General features: G+C 31.6%; 1 protein-coding gene across 1 annotated transcript in view; it reads left to right on the top strand.

The window, feature by feature from the left end:
• The first annotated feature begins 12,855 nt into the window (after window positions 1-12,855).
• LOC134271201 (uncharacterized) overlaps window positions 12,856-14,757 on the top strand; it is a 20,072-nt gene continuing 18,170 nt past the window's right edge. Inside the window, exons 1-2 of the mRNA XM_062753445.1 lie at window positions 12,856-12,914; window positions 13,308-13,334. Coding sequence (XP_062609429.1) covers window positions 12,893-12,914; window positions 13,308-13,334 — 49 coding nt within the window. The 5' untranslated portion in view covers window positions 12,856-12,892. The remainder of the gene's footprint in view (window positions 12,915-13,307; window positions 13,335-14,757) is intronic.

Genomic DNA, 14,757 nt, shown 5'->3' with positions numbered 1-14,757 from the left:
TTGATTAGCTTAGCACATGTACGAGAATCGATAAAATAAAATGTCTGTTTCAAACACGATTGAACAGGACATATCACTCTTAAGCTTACTCATAAAAATGCTGGCAGTGCAAACAACACTGATAAAAAGGATTCTTCTAAAATCAGTCGTATTATACAGGATCCCATATTTTGACCATCTTTGGTCAGAGTTTGGATCTCTGATTGACCAGAGTTGACCCTGAACTTTGATATACAAGACTTGAAACCTTAAAAAAATTAAAAATTGTATTCAGTTCTTTTTTTGTTAAGTCAGTGCTTATCAATGATGATGGTCAAAATCGAGTTTTCAGGTCACTAAAACTCAGCTTGTTTTTCATTATGTAAGTTCTCTTGACAATTGCAGATTTTACCACAGAGTTAAGACGAATTAGAAATACGTGATACTGGATTTTGTCTAATAAGCTGAACGATGGTCTCCTATTATAATAATATACATATACTCTGACTTTATTTGGCCGGACAACATGTAACTTTCTGAATCGCAATCATGTTTAAAATTGTTTTCAAAGTCAGCAAGTCAATCCTGACACAAGTAACTTCATCTCTTACATTTAATAATGATTGTCTAGCTCCTTCTACTAAGTTTCTATACTAGTAACAGTATCATTTCTTGCAGAGCAAGATATAGAAATTGCAGGTCCTGTAAATCTGAACTCAATTACATGTAACACTCACTAAGTGAAATACGAGGGGTGATCAAAAAGTTCGTGAACTATCTCTATATCTACAAAATCACAATTTAGATTAGAATGAAATTCGGTACACACATAGCCACACACAAGTTCTATAAATATCATATGCTGAATAAAGTTTTTCACCTTGTTTGTGACGTCAAAATCTGAAAATGACGTCACTATGTAGGTCACTTGTGACGAAAAATGGTTGTCTCAGTCGAACTCGTTCAACAAACGACTTTACTATTTATTGTATATCTTAGAAATCCCTCAACAGTATCATATAATAATTTGTACACATTTTATTGAGATAAATGAGTTCATATAAATTCAATTAATGATTTGATTGATCGTTTTAGTGAAGGAAGGCTGATGGTTTAAAATGATACTTGTCATCAGTGAAAGCAAGTTTGAAAAGATATGTACTTTTAATTAAGTAATTTGCTACCAAAGACTTCAAATTAACACTTTGAAAACTAGTTGAATATTTGAATAATAATATACAGTATTAAATACCTAAGATATCGTTTACTTTAGATTTTAAATATTTTGGATATGATAAAAAGGAGGCACCAATTCTCTATCCACTTTGAATAAAGGTCTCTCCCGAGACAGAAGATTTGTGTTTTAATGGTCGTCATGCTGATTTTTGGAAATTATATTCTTATCCACCCATTCTGTTGCCGAGATATGACCATTTCTGACAAATGAACTGTCCTTGTCATAAAAATTAACTCATATGGCAAGAAATATAAAACTCGGAAAAATCTTTCAACTTTTGTGACAGGACGCTATGGAGGGGGTCACGTGACCGCCAATATTACGTGATTTACGCATGCGCAAAACTGTTGTTGATGTGCATTAAAATCGGGGAGGATTTATTTCAAATATAAACAACATTAAAACCAAATATTGTTTCCTTTTTGGAAGTTATTCAGTTAGTTCGCAAACATTTTAATCACCCCTCATATAAATGATTAATTTTGAAGTGAAAACATGGAATTTTTGATAGTATCAAATGTTTACCGACGTTTTTCATAAAGTCAAATTGTTTGACATTTTGTAACACTAAACTGTCAACGGACTATTTTATTTATCCGATCATAACCATGTCACACGGCGGATGGGGTCGTTCGACAGGGGATGCTTGCTTCTCCGTGACTTCTGATTCTACTTCTGATATTTAAGGCGTGTGTATGTATGGTACGTGTTGACTTTGTTCAAATTTGAATTGTTTGCTTCATAACTGTATGTTTTACTAGTATCTTTGGCACGCAAAATTCACAAAAATGAGCTTAACCTAATTTCACAATTGATAAACTAGGTTTATCGACTGTAAAGTATATTTTACAAATCGTTAACTATAGTTTACAATTCGTTAAGTGAAGTTTCCATCTTTAAAACTTTATTTAACGGTTGTTAACTATAGTTTACGAATGCTAATCTAGGATTATCTGTCTGTTATAAGTGTTAACAATAGATTTTGTTGATAAGCATAGATTCACGTCTGTAAACTATAGTTTACAACCGTAAACTATAGTTAAAAGTTGTTAATCATAGTTTCACAAATCATGACACTATATTTATCAGATCTTTAACTATAGTTAACGGTTTGTAAACTATAGTTAACAAATCGTGAAACTGTATTTATCAGATAATCTATTTTTTGCAATCGTAAATAATTGTTTTCGGTGTTAAGTATAGTTCTACGGTTGTGAACCACAGATTATCGAGTTAATTATGGTTTACATATGTAACATATAGATTCACGTTGTTAACTATAGTTTACAGTACATAAACTAACAACCGATAAACCTAGTTTATCGACTGTGAAACTATGTTAAGCTCATTTTTGTGAATTTGGCGTGCCATAAGTATCTGCATATCTAATATACAAATTTTGATTGCATAAACTTTGAAATTTAAGCTCAATCGTCAATTGATGGTTATTTTTTCTTCTAAATCGCTGATAATTGATAAAGGAATATTATCATACATATAAATAAATGACTTATGAAACTGGAATATTCAAGTCAAAATACTGAATGAAGAAACATCCTCAAAAGAAATTGGAAATTCAATACAGTTATCAAAATCTTCAAATAACTTTTTAAACACTATATGTTTCTTGATCTATTTTGGATTTTTGAAAAATAATAAGCTTTACCGACTGATAATCTAAGATCTTTTTTGTATACACATTCGTTTGTAGAGTTGGCAATCAAATACATGTACAGAATTGCCAATCAATTAACAACAAAATATTTCCAACAGATTAACTGGTTAATATTATAAAAAATACATCTTTAAAAAAGCCATCAAAATAAAACAAACAAACAAACAAACCGTCAAGCTCTATCTATCTAACCAAAAGACTATAACAGACGTTTCTAATCTTACTTTTATGATTGATCTAATTACAATTTAATAATATATGTCTAAACTTATACATGTATTAGACATTTCATTATAATTACAGCCGTGCCTATGCTATTAATTTACAATTTTTACATAATGTTATTTGATGAATAGTCTGCAAAGGATAGACACGGGAAGGAGTTAGAACATTAGATTTGGTTCACACAGTGCTATGCGTTGACTTCATTAATAATTATCATTAAAGAAATATACCATCGACTTTGAAATAAGGGGTGCTTGAACAGACCAATTAACTCCATGATCTCAGTTCAGAGAGCAGTTATTAAATATATTGGCAAAGTGTTAATGAAAGTGTTTGACGGGATTAACATTGAACATTTCTTGTTTAATATTAAGGCAGGGAGTCCTCTTATGTTTGCAATCCAAAATAACACTGGTGCGTATGTTCAGTTTTGGTGAGGATGTTACAATTAGCACTTATAATCTAAGTATAACAATGTATAAATTTACAATGTTCATGGGTTTTTTTAAAAAAAGAAAATAAATATTTTTAGGAGAGAAAAAGGTTTGAAACATAATTTTATGCCCCCGTAAACAAAGTTTATGGGGTATATAGTTTTTGTCGTGTCCGTCTGTATGTCTGTATGTCTCTCTGTTCGCCTGTTTGCTCGCAAAAACTTTAACCTTGTCCATAACTTTTGATTAAGTGGAGCTATGACTTACATATTTCACATGTCTATTTCTTGTGACAAGAGATTTCTTTGAGTACCACCTTTTGACCTCCACCTACGAGATTGATCCACTTTAACACATTTGAACACAAGGACATTTATACTTCAAATATGTATTTTTTGTTGCAAGACCTTTCATTGGATACCAACGACCTTGACCTTAGAGATTTCTATATTTGAAAAAAAACTTGAATCTTGGCCATAACTTTTGAACGGTATGGGACAGGGCTTTCATACTTCAAATATGTAATTCTTGTGAAAAGACCCTTATTGCAATTGAATACCAAGAACTTTGACCCTTTGACCTTGACCTTTGAGTTTGACCTATTGTAAAAAAACAAACATTGGCCATAACTTTAAAAGGTTTATGGCTAATGCTTCAATTTTTTAAATATTTAATCCTTGTGAAAAAGCCTTGTATTCGATAGCAAGACTTTTTACCCTTTGACCTTGACCTACTTAAAAAAAAATAACCTTGTCCATAACTTCTGCGCGGTTAGGGCTAGGACTTCAATACTTCTCATATGTATTCTATGTGGCAGGACCTTTCATTGAATACCAATTACCTTGACCTTTTGACCTTGACCTTCGAAACTTTGTACTTCTGAAAAGACTTCAACCTTGGCTATAGCTTTTGAATGCTAAGGGCTAGTGATCTCATACTTCACTAATGTAATCCTTCTGAGAAGACCATTCATTGGCTACGAAGAACTTTGACATTGGATTTTGACCTACTTTTAAAAAGAAAACTTTGACCTTGACCTTTTTAAGGGATAGAGCTAGTGCTTTCATACTTTTCTTATTTTATCCTTGCTACAAGACCTTTCAATTGATAGACAGACATTTGACATTAACCTTGGAGTTTGACCTATTTTTTTCAAAATTTAACTTTGTCCATAACTTCTGAACGGTAAGGGCTAGAGCTCCAATACTTTATATGTATTTTTTGGGGACAAGACTTCTCATTCGATACCAGTGACCTTGACCTTGAAGATTTCTTTACTTATGAAAAATTTCTAACCTTGGCCTACTTTCATATTTCACAATTGTATTTCCAGTAAGAATTCCCTACCTTTGGTATCAATATATTAAATTTGCATTCAATACAATTTTAATCTCTGCTATGTTGCCATACGGGGAGGGGCATCAGTGTTTCACATCTTGTTTTCACTTATAAAACAAAGATTTGAGAATAATCTCCTGTGTTGAATTCTCCAAGTGTTGAAAACCAATAAAGTGTATGTTACTGAGGCAAACAAAAGCACACGTGCTTCATTTCGTAAGTGGAAGAAATGTCTGTACAGCATGCACAAGAAAGAAAAGTAGTGATGGCTGTTGTTGTACATTGTGTGCGGAAGTCAAAGAGCCTTCATTATTTCATTTACCATTTTTATGATAGCAATGAACGGAGGGGAAAGATAACAACAGACTGTGTAAGGTAGACCGACTGAAAACAGTTTTTATGTTATGTGAAATAGGGACCATATACAACCAAATAAAATTCAAAATATATGTATACTTACTAATTGATACCCCCGCCTCCAATATAATACTATAATGGCAAATTCCATGCATGTTTTGCTCTGGGAGACCTGAAATAAGTGTCAGATAAATAAGTAAAAATAGAAGATGCAAGAAAGACATTATTTAATAAAGAATCTGGGAAAGTATCGTTGAATTTCATTCAGTGGTATAGGAAGAGTTGTGAATAAGAAATGGGTTCCCTTAAATATTATAGATAAAATGGCACTGTCAATGTTTTCCTATGAGAAACCGGTAATGTTACCAATCAAAGTAAAATGGGGGTGGGCAATAGCACTACGTAACAAAGATTCGGTGCAAGTCTCAATAGAAGCCATTCAAAGGTATTAGAGGAGATGCAGATTAGAGGTGGGCATCCAAAAGCGTAACTGACGGATGTACTGCTAGACGGACGGACGGGCATTCTGATCATTTTTTACCATCCACCTTTACCAGCCTGGGTAATAATAAAGTTCACAATCCATAACAAAATGAAATAAATTAGTTTTGAAGAAATATTATAGTGATAAAATATGTACAGTGACGTGCCAAAATTGATGCAACTTTTCCCTGACGTCATTGTTTCAAAACAAACTTTCTTGCATTTTCAAACCATCATAATTCAAAAACTATAAAAGGTACTTACTTGAAATTTTCAGTATTTAGTGATGTGACCTTTAGCAGTAATTACAGCTCGAATTGTCTTGAAATAGTGCGGTATAAGTTTCTAATATTAGGGACAGTTAGAGAGGACCAAATGTTCATAACTTCAGAGATCAAATCATCTTTGGATTTAATTGCTGCCAGTGATTTTCTCAGTCGAACTTTTAAAATTAGCCAGACATTTTCAATGATGTTGAGGTCAGGTGACTGTGATGGCCAGTCAAGACAATCTTAATCATTTTCACGTTTCCAAGCTGTTGTCATTTGTGAGGCATGGCAGGGGGCATTGTCATCCTGGAATAAAAATGACGAATTTCCAAAATGTTTCGCAATGACTGGCCATAAATGTTCATCAAGGGTCTCAATATACTTCTCAGAGTTCATATTTCCAGTTATTGGAACCAATGTCCCTACTCCTGAATATGTCACACATCCCCAAAACATAGCGCTCAACTTTACATTGCAGCCATGTTGACCAACACACTCTTTTCATTTGATACCACTATCTGAGTTTCAACTGAAAAAATCACTTTTCTCCAATAGTCATCAACTTTCTGATTTTTCATATGTTTACACCATTGAACACGACGTTTTCAGTTCACTTCTGACACAGTGAGGGTCTTCCTTACTTTGTGTCTATGAATTCCATGAGAATGGAGTTTCCTCTAAACAGTCCTAACTGACACCTTGTCAGTAGCATGTTGGTTGAAATTATCCACAATTTCATTCAAAGTTTGTCTTCTATTCTTCTTCACAGTCCGAATCAAAATTCTGTCACCCCTCTCATCAATCAGACTCTTCCTACCTCTATTGGAGCTCTTTTCCATACTTTCCCCATTATTATATTTCTTCACAAGTCTAGAAATTGTAGATTTATTCACAGAAAATATTTCTGCCAAATCACTTTGTTTTCGCCTCGTAGATACAAATCTAAAGCCAGTTTTCTTTGCTCCTCTGACATTTCTTGTCGTCTGCTCTCCATTGTTTACAGTTAAAACACTAGAGAGTTAAAACAGGGGAAGCAACTGAAATTGGGTGCAAGGGGAAATCATACCCCATATAATTTGTATCAACTCTAATTTTTTTTTAAAAAAGTGTTTTGATTTTGAATTATCTATCAAAATGCACAGAGAATAAAACAAACATAAAAAACTTCGGGAAAAAGTTGCATCAATTTTGGCATGTCACTGTATGTTCCTTTTATCCACATTTTGAACAAGAAATGCGTTGTAAATTGTTAAATCAGATTTGAGGAAATCTAGAATAGATGGCTGCATTGGTGGGTTAAACTAAGCAGAATATAACCTGGTTTTTATGTGCCATGAAATCTACTAAAAAGTTGTTGAAAATGATAATACTGAAAGGAAAAAGAAACGCAGGATAACATAATATTTGAAATATTTTGGACCGCATGACCGAAAATTACGAAATTTGGTCAGATGAGAAATTTAGTTACTATGCACCAAAATCAGTGTTAAGAATTACTCAACTGTAAAATGTATGACCTCACGTGGGGAAAACGCTAAAAAGCCAGAAAGTTATCATGACTGGACGAGATAGTTATATTGACTTACCATGATATGCTATGTTAAGAAAAAGTTATGTGGATGGCATATATATGCCACCATACATGAGAAATACCGAAAAAGAAGGTGGAATGTAACATCAAGGTTGGAACTGCAGCTGAAGAGAGCAGACCTAGGTCTATAAATCCAACACATGTGTCCAGTCAAATAATAGCTAGTGAAGATGCTTAAAGTTCAATTACTGATCAGACATTGATGGTAAAGCAATCCCCATTGCCTCAGGCTATTGTAACCAAAGGACAAGATAGGGTAACAGCCGAATTTTTTATATAAAAATCTAAACACTGGTAAAACTGTGATCGTTTGTAGTTAAGAAGTTAAAATGATGCTTACTTTAAGACCAGCACTAATTTTGATTCAAAGGCTACATGGAAGCCACTAGAGGGTTCAGAAATAGGACATTTTCCCGAATTTCCTCAATTCTGGTGGATTTTCATTATATTTTGGGTACATTTCTCTTCGGAAAACATAGAGCACATGCTTGCCTATCTGAGATTTTTACACATATACTGCATCTGATATCAGTGTATAAAATATATAAATTTGGTAGATAGGCAAGCGTGTGCTCTATGTTTTCCGAAAGAAAATGTGCTGTAAAATTAGCAAAAATTTGCATAAAAATGAGAAATTTAGAAAATTGACCTATTTCCTGACCTCACTGTGACCTCTGTATATCCTAAATCTTAAAACCAGCACTCATTTTGTGGCAGGGGTGAAAACAGGTTTTCATGGATAAACTGTTGGATCATTCTGAAAGACCCCCAAAATCGGGGGCCAAATACTGGTCTTACCCTATCTTGTCCTTTTCACAGATCAAAGTACAGCCCTATTTATGAAGGAGGGATATATTTTTAGGGTTTTAAACTACAGTGCAGGCGACCCAAGGAATCATTGTCCTCTAAAAACTTGATATTGTCACAGCAACATCATGTTGTGTTAATGAACAAAATACGAAAAAATAAGATAAGGTTCGGGTTTAAGGACCTTTTAGTCAACTTCCTGCATTCAATCTTTTACCATTTGGTATAATTTCAAAATCTGGTTCAGACGTTTTCCAGGCATGTAAAATGTCATAATCGTTTAAAAGCCTGGAAAATTAGATATTTTGGAATAATTGCTGTGTTTTCGAATACAATTTAAGGTCGGTTAGTCAGTTCATTACATTGAAATAAATTCCAACTACAAAACATAGAATATCCTGTATGTAATGTGGTTCTTATCATTGTGTATGCGTATAAATGTAATCTATTTTAATAGTCGTCAGTTGTCAATCATGAATAATAACGGAATAACTCTGTTCTGATTAAGACCACGATTCATCTAGGTAAAAAAGTCCTTTTCAAGGTCAAACTCGGTTCAAGGTGTGTAATTTTCCTTTAATGAATAATCTGTCTACTAAAGCGATGAGCATTCGTGAACAATATGACTTGTATTCTGAAGATGTAGGATAAAAAATCACGAGAATGATAAAAAAACAAAACATTGAATCAATTCTTTAAAATATGAAAATAAATCTTCATGGCTGATATGCTTTCTATGATGGTATATTGATGTCACCCCATATATTTTTGTCAACATAAGATATCACGTCAATTCATGATAACTTCCTGGCTTGTCGTCAGATACCAACTTCTATCTCGTCTAGTCAAGATAAGCTATCACACGTTGTGATAGCAATCTCGTGACTTATGTTGTTGCATTGTCAAGTACTGCCTCTTTATAATTACTGTATATATTTTAGGTTTCTAAACAGTGAATCTAAACGGATATCTTTTATTGAAATTGTTCTTTAAAATCATCACTTTAATTGACTCAATAAATTTGAAAAAAGGGTTCTATTTCATAATTATTAAACAATAGTAAAAATCAACTAGACAAATACAAATATAAAATAAAATTTGAATTTAGTATTTGTCGATTGAAGTAACATTATTTATTAGGTAATTAGATTTTTTAATGCTTTTTTGACAATCATATTTTACTATATATCTGTAGAATTTTAATTTTGTCAATGTTTTGCTTTAAAAATAAACTATTTATGGAACTCTTAAACTTACAAAATGATGTTTTTTCCCTTATAAACTTATTCAAATAATGTCATGAAATATGGACTTTAGAATAAGTTATCATGGTCAAAAGTCCAATAATAATAATGCCTTGGGATGGACGTAAGGTGCATTCTACATACATGTCCTATCCACAGCTATTTTCTTCTTTTTTATAACTTGAGATAGAGGGGTGGTGTTGGTCTTTTTGTACAGCTCCTCATTTGAGATGGTATTTGGCCAGAAGATGCGTAGTATTCTGCAAAGGCAACGTGTCTGGAAGGTATCTAGCTTGTTTGAAATAGTTTTTGTAAATTTCCATGCTTCAGCACCATATAGGAGGACCCCAAGCACGTTGCTCTGGAAGATCCTTATTTCAGTGTTTGTGCTGATCTTTGCTGACCTCCAGATATTTCTTAGTGCAACATACGTTCCTATGGCTTTAGAAATCTACCTCTGAGTGCCCATCTGTGGTGATCTTGCCACCTAGATAGACAGATTCTGAGACTCCTTCTTTTTCTTCATTATTTATGGTGATGGGCTTCTCTGATTTCGTATTGACCTTCATGGTCTTGGTCTTGGTGTTGTTAATATTCAGGCCAATATACCATGCTATTTCTGCTAGTTGGTTGGTTTTTTTCTTGCATGTCACGATGTCGGTGTGATAGCAGTGCTATGTCGTCTGCAAAATCTAGGTCTTCTATTATCTCTGTTATGGCCCAAGTAATTCCCGTCCGCTTATTCTTGATGATTTCTCGCATAATTCAGTCTATGCAGAATGTAAAATGAAGAGGGGAGAACAAACATCCTTGTTTTACTCCGGTTTTCAATTTGAACTCCTCTGATAGGTTTGATCCAAAGATAACTCTGGCATTTAATGTAGAACCTACATCGTATGACATCATAACTATTGAATATGTTTAGTCTGTGCTAGATCCATTATGACGTCATAATTAATTCAATTTACTTATTCCCGTACTTCAATATAAATGGCAGAAATTAAGCATTTTGAAATTCACTGATTTCAATTTAAAATCATGCCGAAATAATCCTAATTCAATTAAAATTTTTATAATGCTTCATGACTTATATATTTCGGGAATTAGAGAAACCTGTAGGCACCTTTCATTCACTAGATCTTGACCTTAATTCAGTTGACAAATCCAAGACTAACTTGTGTAATGAAATTACAATGTATACAACTTACTGTAATAATGTGAATGGTATGTAACCATTTTGTAGGAATTCAAAAATCCAACGAAATCTTCACTTTCCAACTAAATAGTGTATTATCTTGATGAAATGTGTCTAAGTCAAAGAGGTACGTGTTGTAGATTGTGTGATCATGTGTACATTTTTGCGATATCTATTCTTTTTTATAATTATTTGTTACTTATTCATCTTTTTGGTGTTGATTACAAATTTTCTATTAAATATGATCTTTTCAAATTAAAAGTACATTTTTTGATAATTTTTGATAATTATTTCTTATCTGAATGTAAATCCAAACAGTCATTTAATAAATCCTGTGTAAGTGTAAAAAGGTCAAGAATATTATTATCGGTAAATAGCCTATCTCTCATTTGTTAAAGGCGAAAGGCATATATATTTTAATGACTTTTTGTAATCATTTGGGTATGTTCTTCATCATATCAAAGATTGAAAACATTGTGACATTGTGAAAAATATTTATATATATATATATTTACAGGGTGGGAAATTGATTGAAAAAAATAGAGTTCATTTTCCTTTTTTTAATGTAGACTTATCTTTTCTGTCAATTGAATAAAAAAGAAATTATTCTTGAGAAATATTGCTTAATATTGTTCAAGTAATAAAGTCTATAAACGACAATGTTTGAAGAAACATTTTTGTGATTTTTCATATCCTCTTCTCGACAAGTACCCCTAAAAATAACTGGAAATGTGTTTTCGTGGTATATAATTATCATACCAAGTTTCAAAGGTTGTTCTAGTTTTAAAAACAAGGAAACATAGCATGAGCTTTTAACTGATTGATAAGCAAGTACTTATTTATCGTTTTGAAAAGTTTGAAAATCTTTTGACAAAGGCTTTTCCGACGTAGGTTCTACATTAAGTATGTGTTCAACTGTGAAACGGGTCACTGATCTTATGAAAACATAAGAATTGGGATCAGATGCCATTAAAAGGTAAGCATACCTCGACCATCCACACACACACACAATATCGGTTCGAACGGTCAGTCAACATTCAACCTATCAACATGTAAAATTGTGCTTACAATACAATTCATTGTTTCGACCATGGAATTTGTGAAATGCTGATTTTTAATTAAACTGTCGATATTCTTGTTTTCATCATCAACTTATTTTTTATTAGCATACATCGGTTATGAAATTGTACATACATAGAACATACTCTTGTGATTTGAATGAATTGAGACATACATATATGCATCAAAATATGCATACGACATTGATTTTGCTATATAAATAAGGGAAGTGGGTGATGGAAAAGTTGAATTCATCACGTTTATCACAAAACTGTGTTATTTTTTCATTGATGCCTTTCTCTAATAAAACATACAAACGTGAAAAATATATGTTAGACTGTGTGCTGTCTTTTTATTCTAGTCTATTGGAGTATTCAGAATCAAAGTATCAGTGAAAATAGATATTGGTGATAAATGAATGTCATCAATATTATACATAAATGTGGAATAAAGGACCACATAAGAATTTTTTTTTAATGTTGAATTTTTGAATAATTTTGTTTCATAAAAATACAAAATGACTGGTAATAACGTGGAACATTTAGTAGTTCTATAAGAATTCAAACAGACTATTGGAAGACCTGATCTTCAATGACAATGAAATTGGCATACACAAGCAGATTATCGAATCCATGAAAACAGTTATTCTAATTTATATTTACATGATTCTGTAATTCTGAAATTAACAATCTATACAGGTCCCACCCACTTCTTTCCCTCTTTCTCATCCGCCCAGCGCATAATTTTTTAACCACGCCAATGAAACAATAGTTTACGAAGAAATCAGATGAATACATGTACATGTATTATTATTGAAGTTTTGTCTTAGACAAATATGTTTGAAAAAGTAAATATTTAGTAATAATAGTAATATTGTTGTCAAATGTCATATTCATACACACTTCACAAGAATATAGTAATACTCTCCTGCACGGTGCTTTAATCCCATCATTACATTTGCAGATCTAGTTGACTTGGTGTTTGTCAAAGAAAGGGAAAATGGTTTCTGCACAAATTAAATGTAAGTATGAGGTTTTAAAAAGTTAAGTCATAATTTTAAAACTTATTACAGCTAATTACATGCATATAACTTTGAATAGTTAATAGAGATTCGCTTTTTTATGCTCTTTAATTTTATCTAACACTGAGAAATCTTTAAATTATTTTAACCCTTACATGTATCTTAAACTTGGCCATCACTTTTACGTAGCATTAGAATTTTGTTTTTAACTTGTCTTTTTATCAGTAATTTGTCCAATATTTGAACTCCTTAACCCAATTTGAAAATGAACTTTGGAAAAAAACAATTTAAGCAAAAATTAATTTTTAACTTAGCCTTGTATGTCTATAAGGGGAATCCTAAAAATGTGTATATCTGAGGTAGAATAGTGAGTTCTATTTTAATCTATTGCAGGGTTTTTTCTTTTGGAGTTTATTAAAGGTAATTTATTTACAATAAACAACGTGTATGGTCTGTGAAAAACTTAAAATTCAAATTTCTAAAAATGATTTTGAGTTTTAGAATGTTAATATATACATAGTTCAAATTTTTAACTTTCAAAAATTCAATCTGATGTGGTATATTGAAATTTACAAGTTTTATATTTTTAACTGAAATATTCAAAATTCAGTTTTCCTAAAACAGATTTTGTATTTTAAACTTTTGTATTTTTCATCGTCCCTTTCTTTAGAAAGTTTACGTTTACAAACTCAAATTCAGAAACATTTTTCGTCTTTTGTTTATTTCGAATGTACTTCAAACTCGCAAATTTCGAATTCAAAAGTTTTAGATTTTTAGAAATTCAAAATTTTGATTAAAACACCCAACTTTTCAATAACCAAAGCAGTTTTAATATTTTGAATTTTTTGAAGTTTAAGTTAAATATCCAAAATGTCAAATTCCAACCCTTGTTTAAGATTTGAAACAATTTCAAAAACTCATTAGGGTTAATCAAAATACCTTTTAGATAGTTAGAATATTGAAGTTATATTCAGAATTTAAATCGGGATTGGAAATTTGATATCTTGGATATTCAAAATAAAAATTGTAAAGCGTGTTTTGGTTATTACAAATTTAAGTACAGCTCCGTGTAAAAATCATGCAGAGGGTGATTCATGGGGGGTTTCAGAATTTCTTCAAACTTTGCATCTTGGTAGAGTATGCTAAGATACTCCAAAAAAAAAATAATTTTTTTTAAATTCTGCCATTGGTATCCATGGCAACCGATAAACTGTTTTGGGCAAAAAATGGCTGAAATTTCCTCTAAAAACAGGCAAAAATACCAATAATGAAGATTAAATGAAAAGAAAACTAAACAATAAAACAAATTTATGTTTATTTCTTATTAATATACAGCATAAGTAGTTACTATCCATATCTAGTCAAAATATTTTTATGACCAGTAATGTGTTCTAATTTTAAGCTAAAAAGGGGAGATAATCCATATTGGCAAAAAATGTAAAATACCCATTTTTTAGGATTTTTATCTATCAAAAATTTCTAAAAACCCCACAGCCAAACTAAAAAGCCATGCTAGTTTCATAGAGACTATAGTCTAAAGTCAATAAAATTATTAAAACATTTTTGTGCAAATGATTGTTAATTTCCCAAAACAACTGATGAATTTTGTACAAAAATGGTAGTTTCACTTTTTTTTGTCACAGTCCAATATATGCCATATATGTTTGCATGTAAAAAATAAATAGCATTTCAAAACCATTTTTTTATATTCCCATTTTCAAATACAATTAAATTATTTACTTTTCATAATTAATCCAAATATTACCACGTCCAGTAATAGATTTTAATTTTAAGCTGAAAAGGGGAGATAATCCATGTCGACAAAAACTGAAATTTTCAATTT

Source organism: Saccostrea cucullata, unplaced genomic scaffold (assembly GCF_032062105.1).
Source record: "Saccostrea cucullata isolate Sc308-1 unplaced genomic scaffold, CSIRO_AGI_Scuc_v1 ctg986, whole genome shotgun sequence".
NCBI classification, from domain to species: Eukaryota; Metazoa; Mollusca; class Bivalvia; order Ostreida; family Ostreidae; genus Saccostrea; species Saccostrea cuccullata.
Note: the sequence above shows the minus strand (reverse complement) of the source record. Positions and strands in the feature narration are given on the sequence as shown.